The 19518-nt window shown below is 45.9% G+C and overlaps 2 protein-coding genes across 2 annotated transcripts; both read left to right on the top strand.

Annotated features, from left to right (window-relative positions):
* The first annotated feature begins 1732 nt into the window (after nt 1-1732).
* LOC120713546 (BTB/POZ and MATH domain-containing protein 2-like) lies at nt 1733-2882 on the top strand. The gene has a single exon (XM_039999483.1). The coding sequence runs from the start codon at nt 1896-1898 to the stop codon at nt 2880-2882; it is 987 nt and encodes a 328-aa protein (XP_039855417.1). The 5' UTR covers nt 1733-1895.
* Nucleotides 2883-5386: 2504 nt separating this feature from the next.
* Nucleotides 5387-6582, top strand: LOC120713545 (BTB/POZ and MATH domain-containing protein 2-like). The gene is made up of 2 exons (XM_039999482.1): nt 5387-5815; nt 5995-6582. Exons 1-2 carry the CDS (start codon nt 5387-5389, stop codon nt 6580-6582), a joined length of 1017 nt encoding a protein of 338 aa, XP_039855416.1.
* Nucleotides 6583-19518: the final 12936 nt, after the last annotated feature.

Genomic DNA, 19518 nt, shown 5'->3' with positions numbered 1-19518 from the left:
CGTGATCCTCGCTGATTAGCTCCTGCAAAAAATGGCATCTGCCGAGTCAATGCCAAGATTTGGTCCCTGGCTGAGGAACCCACAAGAAGATCTTTTTTTTTTTCAGGGGACGCAAGAAGAAAGATTAGGATCAGATTACAATATATACGCCGATCTGGGGAGCTTGCCTGCTGCACGTATCGCGTTGTCTTGAGCTTGACCTGCCCGAATAAGCTAATGAGAACCTGCCATGATTTGTTAACAAAGGACGGCGACGACGACGTGACCACAGCATGCAAGAGAGATACGGCAGAGATGGTTCAGGATCTGCGCGCGGCAGCCGACCGCTACGCGGTGGACCGCCTGAAGCGCCTGTGTGCTAGGAGGCTGTGGAACGATGTGTCCGCTGAGGCGCTGACACGATTGGTGCTACTCTGGCAGTCTGGCCTGTGCCCCCGATCTGCAGCCGCCGGCCTGGAGCTCGCCCTCGCCGCCGCCCGTAATCGGCACCGAGCGTGAGCGCGGTGGTGCGCGCCCACCAGCTGTCACGCGGCTGGAGGCAGTGGCGGACGTAGACCTCAGCTCCGCGGATGACGGGGTGGAGCTCCCGTAGCGCGTTCTTCAGCGGCTTCCGCTTGCCCAGGCAGTCGCGGAAGATGAGGCGGGTGCGCACCTCGGCAGGGACAGCGGCGAACGCGAGCACGCAGGCGTCGGCGAGGAGGCGACCCAGCGCGGGGCTCGCCGCCGGCCTCGTGCGCCGCCGCCTCGGGGCTCCCGATGCCGCCCTCGCGTGCCGCCGCCTCCACGGAGCTCCTCACTGGCCTCCAACCCCCCGCGCACGTCACCTTGCTCCCAGCTTGCCGCCGCCGCCGCCGCCGGCTGATGCGCCGCGCCGCGCGGGGCTCGCCGAGGAAAGCTGGACACGGAGGGGCAGCGCTAGAGAGCTGGGCTTCGGTGACAGCTTTCACGTGGGGATAGGATGAGCGGTCGTAGGATTAGATTATTATTTTTTAACGGAGAAGCCACCAGAAGGTGCATGTAGACTCGCGTTCGATTTTTTATTGGTGCTAGACGTCCTAGTCGAAGCATTTCCATAAAAAGTATTAGAATTTAGGTGAAAAAGATTGATGAAACCAATTTTTTTCTCTCTTTCATCAAACACTACAACACATATCACCTTCTGCGATGAATACCTCGTGACATCGGACCTTTTCATCATTATGGCAGTGTGTTTTTGTGACGTTTTGCATTGGGCATTATGGTTTAGTGACAAAAAGAAAATATTTGTCATTAAGGCCAACAAAAAATCATCATAAACTAGTCTAGTGCTATATTTTGATGAAACGTTGATTCGTCATAAAAGTCAATCAGTAAACGTCACGAAGTTTAAGATAAATATTGATTCATCATATATATATGTTTTCCAAAAACAAAGCGAAAAAATATATAAGGCAGCATTACTCAAATATATAATCTTATGAGACAACAAACTTACCGTCAAATACCGTATGTTTAGGGGAAAAATGAAATCAGAAAAATACAGAAAAATCCGTCAAAACGGGACGGAATCAGATGGGGAATTTCTGACAGAATTTACAAATCCCGTATTTTATCCCCTAAAATCAGGTCGGTATTACGCCCCCCAATCAGGTCGGTATTACGCCCCCCCCCCCCCCCCCCTTCCACAAATTGAGAATTGGATCCGCGCGGCGTGCTCGCCCTCCACCCCTTCCCTAATCCAGTAATCCACTACGCCCCGAAGCGCCGCCGCCGGCTCCTGCTCCTCATCCGCGCAGCACGCTCACCCTCCACCCCCGCCCGCGCCGCGCTCTCCCCGCGCTGAGGCTCGGCCTCAGCGACCGCGCTGGGCGCCGCAGCACCGTCGTCGTCGGCGCAAGTTCCCTGTCCGTGTCAAGATGTCGTCGGACTCTGGCTCCTTCGAGTTCAATCTCGACTACTCGGGAACCAAGAACCTCGTCATCGGCGAGTATGTCTGCTCCAAGAACTTCTCCGCCGGAGGGCACCGCTGGAGGATCATCTGCTACCCGCGCGGGTACAGCAAAGAGGATAATGGCGAGTACCTAGGCATTTATCTTCAGCTCATGAGCGAATCCAAAAACGTCAGAGCTATCTTCGACGCCTCCATGAAGGGAAGAGACGGCGAGCCATCTTCGTCCCACGAGAGCTGCGTGAAGGTTTTCCCACCCGAGGGTTACGACTCGTGGGGACACCCCCAGTTCGTGAAGCGAAGCGATCTCGAGTCTCGCTACGTCACCGACGGCCGGGCGACGATCGTGTGCGTGGTCACCGTCGACCCCGTGGACGTCCCGCCATCCGACATCGGGCGCCACCTCGGCCGCCTGCTGGATTCCGCGGACGGCTCCGACGTGTCGTTCCTCGTCGGCGGCGAGGAGTTCCCTGCCCATCGGGTGGTGCTCGCCGCCCGCTCGCCGGTCTTTAAGGCGCTGCTCCTCGGATCCATGGCGGATGCCAGGATGGCATCCATCACCTTGCACGACATCGCGCCCGCGACGTTCAAGGTCATGCTTCGGTTCATCTACACTGACGATCTGCATGACCATGAAGACAAATATGATAACGAGCTTGGAGGCCCTACGGCAGAGATGGTTCAGGATCTACTCGCGGCAGCCGACCGCTACGCGCTGGACCGCTTGAAGCTACTGTGTGCCAGGAAGCTATGGGACAATGTGTCCGTTGACAGGATTGGTGTTACTCTGGCCTGTGCCGAGATGTACAACTGCCCGGAGCTGAAGAAGAAGTGCATCGACTTTTTTGCGAACGAGAAGAACTTCAAGAAAGTCGTGCTGACAGATGGTTTTGTTCAGCTGGTGTACGAGTTCCCGTCGGTTCTTGCTGAGCTCAGGGAGAAGGTCGGGGCGTAGAGACATATGCACGCATGGCAACCTACATGTAGCTAGTTCTCTTGAAAAACAACAATTTTGAATATCAAGGATTCTACAACTTTTTCGTCCTACCTTTTTGCCATATTTTTTTTTACTATTGACGAGTTAATATAACAGTCGTTGTTACATCTGATTCTTTTTGTCACTACCATGGCGCATCTCCATAGACCATAGTCTTCCTATACTTCTCATTATTATGTGAGGTGCAACCATTTTATTTACAAAGCCTCTTGCTGTACTCTAATCCATTATTTTGTTCGTTTTTTATACTAAAGTAGAGATGGCGCACGTTTAATTTCCCTTCTACCAAGCAACTATTATGCATGAATGTCATTTATTTTCCTTCCAAAAACAATACACGTCTTATTTATTCTTTCATGAAACAATGATATCAATTATTATCCTTACAATTAAAATAATAACGCGAATTATGTGTCATTCCATAAAATAATGATGTCAATTATTATCCTTTCAAAACAAATAATGACATAAATTATGGTAAATACATGTGAAAAAGAAAGTAAAATGTGTGCCAAAAGAAAGTAAAATGCATTGGAGGTGGGTAGATGAATGCTCATGGTGTAAAAAGAATTAGAATTTTAGTGGAAATATTTTCCTTCAATTAATTTCGTGGGTCCATATCCCCTTTCGTCAAATCTTTGACCTGACAAGTGGAACCTCCGTGAGGGGTACTATGCTTAATCTTGATGAAAAAAGAATTATTTCAACTTTTATAGTATAATAAATATAGATTATTTATTCAGATTTCAGTCAAGTGCGCGCTCTGGCTTGTTGTGGGTTTGTCGTCACGTTTGCTTTTTTTTTAGAAAACCGGGATTTCATTCTTTAATATTCGGTGATTACAGCCCAAAGTGCAAAGACATCCTTAAAAGAAAAAGTAAGTACATTCCAGTCCTTGAGCACTCCCGGTCGTTCTCGCCGCCGGCGGCCTGAGCTCCCAGCTTGATGCCGACCACCTCCCTGGCGAAGAACAAGTTTTTTTGGCGCCGTCTTGAGTGGCATGTCAGGAACAACATGCTGTTGAAACGCTGAACGAGCCGGCAAACAATCGACAGGCAACGAGGGATCCGACGCATCAAGGACCTCCAGGAATCCCACGTCGCCGGGCGACGAAGAACCCAAAAGGGTAACTGAACCACCGAAGGTGGGAACAAGCAACCAACCCGAATCCAATTCGAGCTGGGACATAAAGCTCCTCCGATGAACCAAGGAGTAGCAGCAAAATATTCCGATGAACACATCACCAGCAAAAGCACCGAAACTCCACCAAGCAGCAGGCCTGATGTAGAAAACAGATTTTGCGCCGCCAAAGACATGGGAAGCACAAGCAACCCAAGAAAGAACACAGAGGATTTGAAAATCGGCGCAGAGGAAAGGAACAAAAAGAAGCTCGCCAAAGTCAAAGCCCCTGCATATGAATATGTTGCTATGCAACCCACGCTCATGGAACAACACAGAAACCCATTTCCCAACAGCAAACCCCATGCAAGAGAAGCTCGTAAGAGATTGGAACCCTAACCCTAACCTTGAACTGTCACAGAAAACGGAGACAGGGAAACCGAGAACAGCAAAGAAGCTCCCATCAAAGACCAAATGGAAGACATCCTCACCACCTCGTCGTCGTCCGTCGGAGCAGCACAAGCACCGGTACACAGGTCCTCTCCACAGCACCGGAAAAGGAAGAAACAACCCTAATCTACTAAAAACACTCCTAATAGATACGGGTATGTAGACCGCACGGCGAAATCGAGGTCCCCCCAACCTCCAGAGCCAACGAGGCCCCCGGAGGCAAGGGGGAACCAGCGAAATCGCCGCCGGAATCAAGTTCACTCTCGGTTCGCCCTTTTCTACTGTAGATGAGGAAGAATCGAGAGGAACGACGGTGTGTCCCCCCGCTGTCGTCACGTTTGCTTTGTTAGCCGCTTCTTGTTTTGGGCCGGGCAGCTTGCTTTCTTTGCTGCTCCGCTGGCCGCCTGAACATACCACCACCGGCACCGAAGGACTTCTTCCAGTTGGGAATCATGAGAGGTGAGGTCGACAGTTCGTTGAAACGGAGCAGCGGCCTGGCGGCTGTGCCACTGCGGACGTACGGGGCCCACGGACTGAAGCTAGGAGCGCACACAGTCGACACGAGCTCCAGTCATCTTCCCGCACGTGTTAATGTGCTATTCATCAATGGCAACACATTAGAGAGCATGTTTGGTTTACTCGTGTGAAAAGGAACACGAGGCGACCATCTCTCCTCGATCCCTTTATTTCGATCATTACTACGTCGTCGTTTCTTGTTCCGAGATCGACGACCTCTCCTTCCGCGGCTCGGATCTCCAATGGCCAGGCTCCTTGCATTGTGTACACACTGAGATCATGAGATGTATATGTAGAAGGAGCAAGTACTACTCCCAGGTCGTAGCGCACCCAATCTCATTCATTCTGCAATCCAATCCCGTCCAACTACTGCAAAGATGAGCACCAACATGATCGACTCCTGTAGCTTCACGCATCAGTTCAAGCTCAACTTCGAGGAGACGAAGCACGTCGCCATCGACCACGTCGTCTGCTCCGGCGACATCTCCGCTGGGGGGCACCTCTGGAGGATCGAATGCTTCCCCCGCGGGCGACGGAAGAAGAAAGACGAGGCCGAGCACCTCTCTCTCTTTCTCAATCATCTGAGCGAAGCCGACGACGCCCTAGCTGTCTTCGAGGCCTTCGTCATGGTGGACGACCGAGACGGCGCTTCATCATCCTCGTCCCATAGAAAAAGGTGCGCTCACATCTACACACCAAAGGGCTCCTCCAAGAGTGATCGGGGTTGGCCGCTGTTCGTGGAGCGAAGCGTCCTCGGGTCGCTCTGCCTCACTGACGGATCCTTCGTCATCACGTGCGTGGTCAAGGTTGTGACCGACGTCCCTTAGGCCAATTTCAGTGGAAGTGTCATAAAAGTGTCATGACATTAAATTTGTTAACTCCTACCAATAGTATGAGGAGAGAGAAGAGAGGAGTGTCATGAAATATGAAAGTAGGGTCATGATGATGACACTCTACTAGCACAGTTCTTAAAATTTCAATCTAGATACTGAGACTGGCCTTAGACGACGTCCCGCCCTCCGACATACGGAGCCAACTCGGCGCCCTGCTGGATTCCGCGGACGGCTCCGACGTGTCGTTCGCCGTCGGCGGCGAGGAGTTCCCCGCTCACCGGGCGGTGCTCGCCGCCCGCTCTCCGGTGTTCAAGGCGCAGCTCCTGGGATCCATGGCGGACGCCAAGATGGCATCCATCGTCTTGCACGACATCGCGCCCGCGACGTTCAAGCTCATGCTTCGATTCATCTACACCGACACATTTCCGGCAGATGGCTTGCTCACAACTGCGACCGAGAACCTTCGAGACCTGCTCGCCGCGGCCGACCGCTACGCACTGGACCGCCTGAAGCTCCTGTGTGCCAGGAAGCTGTGGGATGTTGTGTCCACTGAAACGATTGCTACTATTTTGGCCTGTGCCGAGACGTACAACTGCCCGGAGCTGAGGAAGAAGTGCGTCAACTTCTTTGCGGACGAGAAGAACTTCAAGAAAGCCGTGCTGACCGATGGTTTTGTTCAGTTGGTGCAGAAGTTCCCGTCGGTTCTCGGCGAGCTCAGGGTGAAGGTCGTCGGGGCATAGGGACATTCATTCATACGAGGTGCATGCAATGCAATTCTAGTTTGAGACTCATCAGCAGTTCTATCTGTACCTGCTCGTATTTTCAGTTTCAGACTACAATTGTACTACCGTACTTTTTACTATCCATCCAGCTGTTGACAATTTGATTAACGATGAAGTCGTTATGCATCTATTCTCTTTGTGCCACTACCATGCTATGTCTGTTCTCTGAAGAAGTTATTTGTATGAGTGAAACCTGCTTGCAGACTCACGCACGCTCAGAGTCTGAACAAATTGCAAACTCACGGTCAGACGTAGCAGGCCAGGACTTCCAGGTTTTCTTGGGCCTGAAGTGCCCTGATAGAGAAGCTGGGCTGCAGCCCGTTTTCCGAGGCCCATGCAAGCGAGGCCGAGCGGGCGAGACCCGCGGCCCGTGTCTTTGCAGCTACGACATGCAAACATGGCACCCCACAACTACAACTATTTCGACGAAGTGGTTGTATCTGTTTCAATCAAACTCTATAATTGTATATATCGTTCTACCTTTTTTTTCATTTGTACCATTTTTTTTCTTCTCAAGTTTGAGCACTCATCTTATTCAAAAATTTGTGCAAATATCACTTTTGCTATCGGCTTGCTTTAGTAATAAAAATTCTTCAAAAATGCCTTAAATTTGACTATTTTGCACAAATTTTTTGAATAATAAGAGTGATCAAACTTACTAGGGTTTGAAAAATTATAATTTTGAACTGAGGGAGTACGAGTTAACAATTCGCTTATGAAGTCATTGTTACATCTGATTCTTTGTGTAACTACCACGGTGAACTCCATAGTCTTCATTCGTATACTTCTCTGTCTGTTTTCTCACGGTCCCCAGCCGGTAGGGTCCGTTGATCACGCATCGTCCCCTATCACCTCGTCATGGGCAAGAGGGAGGTTGAAAACCCGCCATGGGCCATGGTTGACTAGTGAAGGTCGGCGATCAATGTGATCGCAGCAGGTGAGATGTGGAAGTAAACAAATTAGCCTTTCTCCCCATACGTACCACTGATCAAGTGGTAGCCGTCGGGATTCAGGGTGCCGATTCGATGTCAGAATGAGTGGTGTGCTGCATGCATGGCCAACAAGCTCAAGCTCCCGTGTTGTCGTTCCATTCTTCCAGGCTTGTTTGGGGGCGGATTCTGATTTAGCAGGAACGGTGCTCGTTTCGTGCTCAACCAGGGCGATGGCTGGAACTTTATTGCGGGCACTTTCTTTGTGAACCGTGATGTCATTCTTCCTATCCTCCTGTAATCAGGGGCGGATCTAAGGGGGGCTACGGGGCTCCGGCCCCCCTACTGACCAAAACGCCATGAAGCCTCCCCCCCCCAATTTTGGAGGCATTGATGACGGAGGGGGGGGGGGGGGGGGGATGAGCAAGGAAGAAGGAGGTCACCAGCCCCTCCCCCTCTGCCTTCCCATCTTGGCTTCGCCCCTGCCTATAATGCTATTGCTTCGACTGTTAGGTGCAACCATTTTTATTACAAAGCTTCTTGCGACACTCTGACACATAGTTTCTTAGTGTGTTTTTTAAAAGAAGAAAACATGACGGTCGAGATTATTTATTCAGTACGTTCTAGTAAAATGAATGGGGTCTGTGGTTTGGGGGCGGATTCTTGTTTTGGGCCGGGCAGCTTGCTTTGTATCGTTTGCTGCTCCGTTGGGTTGAACTGTATATATCTGCTCTTCGAGCTGCATATACTCGCAACATTCTATGCTGGATTTTCTTGTTGACCATTCCAGCTGGTGCGGGAGCTTGTGGAAATAAAGGATATTAAAGTCACGAGGAATAGAAAAAAAAAGCAGAAACACGGGAGGCTGCCGCACCTGATCGTGAAATTGACAGGATTGTTCAGTCGACCCTTGATCGGCGACGGAGACATGGAATCAGAGATGGATGCGAATCGTGATCAATATTCAGAGTTTCAGACAGACATGAACTCATGGACAGTCGCGTGGTGGCGTCCCGGCGGCCGGCGTGATGCGGTCGTCGCGGAGGTCGGACGTCCACTGTCACCGGCGGCCCGTCGCGTCTCTCCCTTCCTCGGGCTCCAAACGAACGATGCGAGTGAAAATATGGGAGCTGTTATATATCTAGCCAATTTTCGGTATATTTTAATTCTAAATATTAATATCAATTTCATGATATAGATGAGTGATAATGTGTGTACAAGATATGTGCATGTATTCACGTTATTCTCACTAATAAGCATGAACAAAGAATTAAACCAGAGTAGGTTTAGTAAGTACCCCAAGGTGGGACCAGTGCCGGAGGCACCGGTTGCGCCGTTACCAGCTGGAATAGACATGCTATTCGACTAGTCTTGCTCGAAGTAACCGAACTATGTCGATGCAGGAAGATGTTCGCAGTGCAGTCCCACGAACGGTTACGCCGGGAAGTAGTCGAAGTAGTCGTTCGCACGAGCGGTTACGCCGGGAAGTAGACGAAGGAGTCGTTCAGGGAGCGAGCAGTCGCGTCAAGACGCTCCCCAAAAACCTAATTGCTCGCGTTCCGTGCATGACCTTCAGCGAGCAGAGGTTCCGGAGGCCCTGCTCTCGCTAGACCTGTGCGCGCAGTACTAGCGGTGGGGAAGGCAGAAAGCAGCTGAGGGAGAAGGGAGAGGTCTCCTGAAGAGGAGTACCTGGATGAGTGCTTGAGATGAGTGAGGATGAGAGGAGAGGGTGCTGATTTATATAGGCACGATATGTCTCAGGTTCAACGAACCTGGACGTCATGAATGGCTTTGATGAGCGGCAGTTAATGTGCCTCAGGTTCAACGAACCTGGACGTCGTAAAGAGCCTTCAATGTCCGGTCATTAGTGACGACATTAACCCTCTGTTTTAAAACTCTTTACTGCAAAACATCATTCTCATCTCAGCACATCACGTCGCACCGCACCGCACCTGCACGTCACGTCCGGCCGCGCACGCGCATGCGCACGCGCACCGCACCGCCCGTCCGGCCGGCCGCGCCGCGCCGCGCCTCGTCTCGGCCTTGGCCACGGCCCGGCTCGGCGAGGTGAGCGAGCGCGCGCGCGTGTGGTTCACCGTCCTCCTCTTACCGGCTTCACAAGTGGTGTACACGAAGTCCACCTTTTAAGTCGGTTGAGATCCTCCTCAATTCCCGGTACGGAATTAAGCATTGATTCCCTAGCATTAATAGTGGGCTTTAAATTCTTTTAATGCTTTAGAAGTAATGGGCCAAGCCCATTACTCCAACAATCCCCACCAAGAAATTCAAGCCACACTAGAAATACCCTCATTCCCTCATTGATATACCAGTATTCGACAGAGACTGTTAAGTTGAACTTCCATCTAGGACAAAGTCTACACTTATTCACAACTGTGCAATGGACTATGTCTTGAATTGCCAGTTTTGTGCAAACAAGTTTGACCAGAGCCCTACACTGGTACTAGGCTGCAAAAGCATCCCCGCTGTTTGGAGCTTATAAGTAATACTCCAGGCCCTTCATGAGTTTCTAGAGAATACCCAATTCTCATAGACCATGACCAGTGGTCAAACTCATATAGGTGTGTTCCTTTCAGATGTTCTGTAGGACAACATCTTTGTTTCAAGAAAACAACTCATTTGTTTAAAAGAAACCACCTGACACACATTAAGGTATAGACCAACCTGCCATACAGATTAGAAGAGAAATGCACCTTATACACGGAATGAGCCCTTTTCACAAAAGTTCTCTTCTCACAGTCAGACTTTAGTTTGTTTCACCATCCTAATTCACGGGATCTCCGATCACATAGGACAGGTTTCCACTATAGAATGACTCACGTGGGTCTCAAGCCCAATTCCATAGATGCATTGTCTATCACATTTCGTGAAAGACCCTTTGTAAACTGATCTGCCAGATTTTTAGCCGTCTGAACATAGTCCAGGGCTATAACTCCGGAGTTTCTCAATTTTCTGACAGATTTCAACCGCCTTTTCACATGTCTAGATGACTTCATGTTATCCTTTGAACTATTCACCTTGACAATTACCGTTTGATTGTCACAGTTCATTAGGATTGCCGGTAACGGTTTTTCAACTATCGGCAAGTCCATAAGGAGCTCACGAAGCCACTCAGCCTCTACAGTGGCGGTATCTAATGCTGTGAGTTTTGCTTCCATAGTTGACCTCGTTAAGATGGTCTGCTTGCAAGACTTCCAGAAAACAGCTCCACCACCAAGTGTAAACACATATCCACTTGTGGCCTTTATCTCATCAGCATCAGAAATCCAATTTGAATCACTATACCCTTCTAGTACCCTTGGGTACCCGGTGTAGTGAATTCCATAGTTCATTGTCCCCTTCAGATAGCGCATTACTCTTTCAAGAGCCTTCCAATGATCATCTCCCGGGTTTGAAACAAACCGGCTCAGTTTGCTTACAGCAAACGAGATGTCAGGTCTTGTAGCGCTCGCTAAATACATTAATGAACCAATGATCTGAGAATATCTCAGCTGATCTCGCATTATCCTTTTGTTCTTTCTAAGAATTAAACAGCATCATATGGTGTTGAGACAGATTTATAGTCGCTATAACCAAAGCGACTTAACCACATAGTGCGACTGTGTAAGAATCACCCCACCATTGATCTCTTTTACCAGTTTTATATTAAGGATAACATCAGCTTCTCCCAGATCCTTCATCTCAAAATTTTGAGATAAAAACTCTTTGACTTCCTTAATCACATTAAGGCTAGTGCCAAAGATCAGTATGTCATCCACATACAAGCACAAAATCACTCCTTCAGCCCCACCATAGCGATAGTACACACATCTGTCAGCTTCGTTCACAACAAAGCCGGCAGAGGTCAAAGTTCTATCAAACTTTTCATGCCACTGCTTAGGCGCTTGCTTGAGACCATATAAAGATTTTAACAACTTACAAACCATTCCTTCTTGACCCTTTGATAGAAACCCATCCGGCTGATCCATATAGATCTCCTCTTCTAACTCTCCATTGAGGAAAGCCGTCTTAACGTCCATCTGATGAACGAGAAGACCATAAGAGGCTGCTAGGGAAAGTAACACTCGAATTGTGGTCAATCGGGCAACTGGTGAATAAGTGTCAAAGAAATCTTCACCTTCTTTTTGGGTATAACCCTTGGCCACAAGCCTAGCCTTGTACTTTTCAATAGTACCATCTGGCCTAAGCTTTTTCTTGAACACCCACTTGCATCCAACCGGTTTACATCCATAAGGACGTTCAACGACCTCCCAGGTTCCATTAGACATAATAGAATCCATCTCACTCCTTACTGCTTCCTTCCAATAGTCAGCATCGGGAGATGAATATGCCTCTTCAATGGTTCTGGGTGTATCATCTATGAGGTATACAATGAAATCATCAACAAAAGATTTTACAGTCCTTTGTCTCTTGCTCTTTCTCGGAGCATCATTGTTATCCTCCTCAGGATTTTCTATAAGTGTATGTTCATTGTGTTCTATCGGCTCAGCAGAGCCATCATCCTCGATGAACTTTTGCCTAGATGAACTTGTTTCATCTCTCATGGGAAAAATGTTTTCAAAAAATGTTGCATCTCTGGACTCCATTATAGTACCAACATACATGTCAGGTACTCCAGATTTCACTATTAAAAATCTATATCCAACGTTGTGAATAGCATAACCTAGAAAGATACAATCCACAGTTTTAGGTCCAAACTTACGTTTCTTGGTTATTGGCACACTCACTTTTGCCAAACAACCCCATGTACGTAAGTATGACAGTGTTGGCCTTTTCTTCTCCCATTCCTCGAATGTAGTTATCTCTTTATTCTTTGTAGGAACACGGTTTAGGACTTGACATGCAGTCAATATAGCCTCACCCCACCATTCCTTGGAAAGTCCCGCTGTATCTAACATGGCGTTAACCAAATCCGTTAGAGTGCGGTTCTTTCTTTCGGCAACCCCATTTGACTGAGGTGAATAGGGAGGCGTCCTCTCATGAATAATACCATGTTCCTCGCAGAATAAAGTAAATAAATTTGAGAAATACTCGCCACCACGATCTGACCTAACTCTTTTGATCTTTCTCTCAAGTTGGTTTTCTACTTCAGCTTTATAGATTTTAAAGTAGTGTAAAGCTTCATTTTTTGACTTCAACAAATAGATGTAACAAAATCTAGTACTATCATCAATCAAAGTCATGAAATATTTTTTACCACCTTTTGTCAACACTCCATTCATTTCGCACAAATCCGAATGAATTAATTCTAAGGGTGCCAAGCTCCTTGCCTCCGCGGTCTTATGAGGCTTACGAGTTTGTTTTGATTCAACACATACATGACACTTAGAATTTTTGACAAAAGTGAACTTTGGAATTAAGCTCAAATTAGCTAAGCGCATCATACAACCAAAATTAACGTGACAAAGCCTCGAATGCCAAACATTTGTTTCATCAACGTTAATAACATTGTATGCAATTTTATTACAAACATCTGACAAAGAAAGACGGAACAAGCCTCCGCTTTCATAACCTTTTCCAACAAAAGTACCAAACTTAGACAAGATACATTTATTGGACTCAAAGACTAATTTGAAACCATCTCTACATAGTAGAGAGCCACTGACTAAATTCTTCTTGATGGTGGGGACATGCTGCACGTTCTTCAGCTGCACGGTCTTCCCCGAAGTAAACTTCAGATTTACCGTATCAACACCAAGAACACGCGCATGTGATCCGTTCCCCATCAGCAAGGAGGAAGTCCCGCCGGTCTGGTAAGAAGAGAACAAAGAAGCATCAGCACAAACATGAATATTAGCACCAGTATCAACCCACCACTCGGGTGAACCAAAGATTGGAAGAACAGTAGGTAATAAATTACCGTACCCCGAAGTTCCTCCAGGCTCGCTAATAACCATGTTGGCGGAGTCGTTGCCTTTGCGGTTCGGACAATTTGCAGCAAAGTGATCCGTACTAGAGCACACATAGCAAGCTCCCGTCTTCTTCTTCTTCTTAAAAGTGGTTGTCTTCTTAGTCTTTGGTTGGTTCTGCGGTGGCTTTTTCTTGTTCTTGTGGGAGTTGTTCTTCTGAACAAGATTGGCACTTGAAGCACCAACAACTCCTTTCCCACGTATGTCTTTTGCTCTCGCCTTCTCCTCAACATCAAGAGTCCCTATGAGTCCATCTATTGTGAACTCCTGTCTCTTGTGTTTTAGAGAAGTAGCAAAGTCCCTCCAAGAAGGTGGCAGCTTAGAGATTATACCTCCGGCCACAAACTTATTGGGTAACACACATGGGGACTCTTTGCTGCAATTTTTGAGATCTTTTGCCAGAGTATGTATTTCATGAGCCTGTTCCACTACAGAACGGTCTTCGACCATCCTGTACTCAAGGAACTGCTCCATGATATACAACTCACTCCCGACGTCAGATACTCCATATTGAGCCTCAAGAGCATCCCACAATGCTTTTCCAGTTGGCAGCCGGATATAAGAATCCACCAGGTTATCACCGAGAACACTAATGATCAAGCCTCGAAAGAGGATATCAGCCTCATCGAACGCACTCCCTTCCTCTGGAGAGAATTGTTCAGGCTTACCCTCTTTCACATGGATCACTCTCGATAGTGTTAACCACAGTATAAGCCGCTCTTGGCAACGTTTGTAATTTGAACCATCAAAAGGTGGTGGTTTGATTGATGCAGCAAAGCTAGATACCGAAAGCCTATTAACACAATTAGGTTTTTGGATTGTTAGATATCTAGGCAATTTTCGGTATATTTTAATTCCAAATATTAATATCAATTTCATGATATAGATGAGTGATAATGTGTGTACAAGATATGTGCATGTGTTCACGTTATTCTCACTAATAAGCATGAACAAAGAATTAAACCAGAGTAGGTTTAGTAAGTACCCCAAGGCGGGACCAGTGCCGGAGGCACCGGTTGCGCCGTTACCAGCTGGAATAGACATGCTATTCGACTGGTCTTGCTCGAAGTAGCCGAACTATGTCGATGCAGGAAGATGTTCGCAGTGCAGTCCCACGAACGGTTACGCCGGGAAGTAGTCGAAGTAGTCGTTCGCACGAACGGTTACGCCGGGAAGTAGACGAAGGAGTCGTTCAGGGAGCGAGCAGTCGCGTCAAGACGCTCCCCAAAAACCTAATTGCCCGCGTCCCGTGCAGGACCTTCAGCGAGCAGAGGTTCCGGAGGCCCTGCTCTCGCTAGACCTGTGTGCGCAGTGCTAGCGGTGGGGAAGGCAGAAAGTAGCTGAGGGAGAAGGGCGTGTCCCGTGCAGGACCTTCAGCGAGCAGAGGTTCCGGAGGCCCTGCTCTCGCTAGACCTGTGTGCGCAGTGCTAGCGGTGGGGAAGGCAGAAAGCAGCTGAGGGAGAAGAGAGAGGTCTCCTGAAGAGGAGTACCTGGATGAGTGCTTGAGATGAGTGAGGAGTGGTCTCCTGAGGTTCTGGAGGCCCTGCTCTCGCTAGACCTGTGTGCGCAGTGCTAGCGGTGGGGAAGGCAGAAAGCAGCTGAGGGAGAAGAGAGTGGTCTCCTGAAGAGGAGTACCTGGATGAGTGCTTGAGATGACTGAGGAGAGGTCTCCTGAAGAGGAGTACCTGGATGAGTGCTTGAGATGAGTGAGGATGAGAGGAGAGGGTGCTGGTTTATATAGGCACGATATGCCTCAGGTTCAACGAACCTGGACGTCATGAATGGCTTTGATGAGCGGCAGTTAATGTGCCTCAGGTTCAACGAACCTGGACGTCGTAAATAGCCTTCAATGTCCGGTCATTAGTGACGACATTAACCCTCTGTTTTAATACTCTTTACTGCAAAACATCCTTCTCATCTCAGCACATCGCGTCGCACCTGCACGTCACGTCCGGCCGCGCACCGCCCGTCCGGCCGCGCCTCGTCTCGGCCACGACATTAACCCTCTGTTTTAATACTCTTTACTGCAAAACATCCTTCTCATCTCAGCACATCGCGTCGCACCGCACGTCACGTCACGTCCGGCCGCGCACCGCACCTCACCGCCCGTCCGGCCGCGCCTCGGCCCGGCCCGGCGAGCGAGCGCGCGCGCGTGTGGTTCACCGTCCTCCTCTTACCGGCTTCACAAGTGGTGTACACGAAGTCCACCTTTTAAGTCGGTTGAGATCCTCCTCAATTCCCGGTACGGAATTAAGCATTGATTCCCTAGCATTAATAGTGGGCTTTAAATTCTTTTAATGTTTTAGAAGTAATGGGCCAAGCCCATTACTCCAACAGGAGCGAGGAGGAGTCGCTCGCGATATATACGCTTCCTGTATATGACTGGCCCGTCTGGGTGGGGCGCTCCTCGTCGTCACGCAGCGCGCAGGTTCGCGAGGCACACACACTCCGGAGCGTCGACCTCCACACGCGTCGCGCCCGAATGGCTTGACCGCGGCGAGGGGTGGGGCTCGGCGGCAATGAAGCTGGGTCTGGCGAGCTGTTTGCCGGAGCAGCAGCGTAGAGACAGTTGAAGTAGTGCTAGCCGCCCTACCAGACTACCGGAGGAGAGGTGCCTGGCCGGCTGGCCCCAAGCAAGCGGTCATGAATAGGCACCACACCTTCCTGCCTAGGCGGTCATGAATGGGGGGCGTCTATCTATCGCATTAAGCGAGTTCGGACGATTGCGTCGCAGAAGAAAGGAGCGGACGCGCACGCGCTTGGACACGGAAGCTGAGGCCCATTAAGCTAATTGCGAACGGACACAGTAGCTGAAGCCCATTAATAATTGGAGGCGCAAATGTTAATTGCAGGTTTGCCATTTGCTGCTGCCAATTTTTCAACCAAAATATCTGTAAACACTTTAAAAAGTTTAATATGTTTACACTTTATAAAGTTCTAAAAACTACTCAACAAATAATTCAGATTATTTATAATGTTTCAAACATTCCAGATATATTTGGAAATAATTCAAAGTGTTCCGAAGAAAAGTTCCCAAAAAAATGTTTTTCACTTTCTAAGTTCATAAGGTTTGAAACATTTCAGTTTTGTTTGAAAGCATTTCAGACTATTCTGAAGAAATTTATACCAAAAAAGCTCTAAAAATGTCCATAAAACTATTAAGATTGTTTGAGAACAAATCAAAGTGTTCCGAAGAAATGGTAACCAAAGTTTTCCCAAAACATGTTTTGCGCTTTTTAACATTTTAGAATGTTCATAAAGTTTGAAACATTTCAGTTTTGTTTGAAAATAGTTTAGAGTGTTCCCAAGAAATCTGCACCCAAAAAGTTCCAAAAATTCTTCTAGAACATTCAAATCCTCGAAAATAATATTGAATGTTCATAATCTTGAATATTTCAAATTTGTTATGAAAACATTTTCAAAAATTTGTTCCGGAATATTATGACATTTTTCAAAAATGTTCCGAAACATTCTGACTTGTTTAGTAGATTGTCCTATTTTCATAATGTTTCGAAACTTTCGGTTTATTCCGAAACATTCAGATTTGTTTTGGGAACATTTCAAAAATGGTCTGGAAAATTTTCATGATTGTTCAGAAATATTCAGATTTGTTTTCGGGACATTTCAAAACTGTTCTGGAACATCAAGATGTTTTCAAAAGTGTTCCGAAACATTCTGACTTGTTCAGTAGATTAACTTTCAGTTTATCACAAAACATTCAGATTTGTTTCCAAAACATTTCAAAAGTGTTTCGAAACATTAAGATGTATTCAAAAGTGTTCCGAAACATTCTGACTTGTTTAGTAGATTGTCCTTTTTCGGAATGTTCTGAAACTTTCAGTTTATATGGAACATTCAGATTTGTTTTGAGAACATTTCAAAAATATTCTGGAAAATTTTCTAGATTGTTCCAAAACATTTAGATTTGTTTTCAGGACATTTCAAAAGTCTTCCGGAACACTAAGACGTTTTCAAAATTGTTTCGAAACATTCTGACTTGTTTAGTAGATTGTCCTATTTTCAAAATGTTCTGAAACTTTTAGTTTATTTCGAAACATTCAGATTTGTTTTGGAAACATTTTAAAAGTGTTTCGGAACATTAAGACGTTTTCAGAAGTGTTACGAAACACTCTGACTTGTTTATTAGATTGTCTTGTTTTCATAATGTTCCGAAACTTTTTGTTCATACCAAAATATTTAGTTTTGTTTAGGAAAAATTTCAAAAAGTTTTCCCGAACATTCAGATGTTTTCAAAAAAAGCTGTTCTCGGAACATTCTGACTTGTTTAGTAGATTGTTTTCTTTTCAGAGTGTTCTAAAACTTTCATTATTGTTCTGAAATATTCAGATTTGTTTAGAAACATTTCAGATTATTCCAAAAATGTTTCAAATCCTCCAAAACATTGAAATGAGTATTGTAACTTAAATTATTCCAGAACAATTTAGAATGTGAACATGTCAATTTTTTTCATAGATAGATTTGTTTCAAAACAATCAGATATGTTTTGCAAACATTTAATTGTTCGGAAAACATTTCGACTTGTTTGGCAACATGTCCAGACTATTCTGTTTTCCAAAGTGTTCCGAAACTTTTAGTTTGTTTATAAACATTCCAGAGTGTTCTGGAATATTTAAAATTTGTTTTGAAAAAAATTTCAAATATTTGTTTTCGTAACATTTCAAAATTGTTCTGGAACAATAAGACATTTTTCAAAAGTGTTCCGAAACATTCTGATTTGTTTAGTAGATTGTCCTATTTTCAAAATGTTTCGAAAATTTCAGTTTATACAGAAACATTCAGATTTGTTTTGGAAATATTTAAAAAAGTATTCCCGAACATTCAGATATTTTTTTAAAAAAAAGTGTTCCTGAAACATTATAACTTGTTTAGTGGATTGTTTTGTTATCAGAATGTTCCGAAACATTCAGATTTGTTTGGTAACATTCCAGATTATTTCGAAAATATTTCAAATCCTCCAAAACATTCAAATGAGTGTCGTCATTCAAATTATTCCGGAACAATTTGGAATGTGATCATGTCAAATTTCATCATATATAGATTGTTTTCAAAACAAATTTGAAGGGAAATGAAATCTGATAAACATAAAACAAATTTGTTTCAAAACAATTTTGGATTAACCCTTGAAGGCCTGCAGAAAATAAAAAGAAAGAGAATATGATAAACATAAAAGAAATTTGAAGGGAAATGAAATCTGAATGAAAGGTATACCTTTGCAATTCATTTTAGATGGATCGATAGATGATTCATAATAATGTCCCATTTGATTACTGCATGTTGGGTGTGCTTGGACAATACATATCATCAATATGGGCTGCTTGAATAATGGAGCAAGAATTTTGACAAGGCTGCTCAAATGGACTAGCAAAAACTCTTCCTTCATTAGGAGAATCAGTGAGATTATCAAGTAGCTGTTGTATCAAATATGTGATCAATATCATTAGTGTTTTTATCATTTTAAATGGAAGCATTCTCACTGACCACAACATTTTCACTCTGACAAAGGAATAGAAGAAGGACCTGATTCCTTACAAACTCGAGCATTTATCTCAGATTCTGAGCAAACCTTCAGAGACTCATTGTGGGAAACAATCTCAACAGAAAAGCAGGGACAAGCAATTCGTAAAAACAGGACCAAAGTGATTAGCAAAGTTTAAATAAACTCTTTGACCTTTGTCAATAATACCAGCAGAAACATCATTCTTCAGGGAATTTCAATGCTTCTCTATCAATCCTTGAATACTGGGAATGATCTAGAAAAAGTTTGGAGAAATTGAACTCAACTAAACAATAAAACTCGTGGAGGGTGGGGGACTATATAAATCAGACAAAATATCTTCCATACTACAGATCTAAATTAGACTGAACAAAAAGACATTAGCACAGAATATCTAAAACAAGGTACAAAAGAATTAACCAAAGTAGAGCACTAGATTTGATACACTGAAAATCAATGAAAAGGAATGTAATGAATTCAAACATGGACAATTGAAAATTGACGAGGTAATGGATGTGGAATT

The sequence above is a fragment of the Panicum virgatum genome, chromosome 6K (genome assembly GCF_016808335.1).
Source record: "Panicum virgatum strain AP13 chromosome 6K, P.virgatum_v5, whole genome shotgun sequence".
Taxonomy (NCBI): domain Eukaryota; kingdom Viridiplantae; phylum Streptophyta; class Magnoliopsida; order Poales; family Poaceae; genus Panicum; species Panicum virgatum.
Note: the sequence above shows the minus strand (reverse complement) of the source record. Positions and strands in the feature narration are given on the sequence as shown.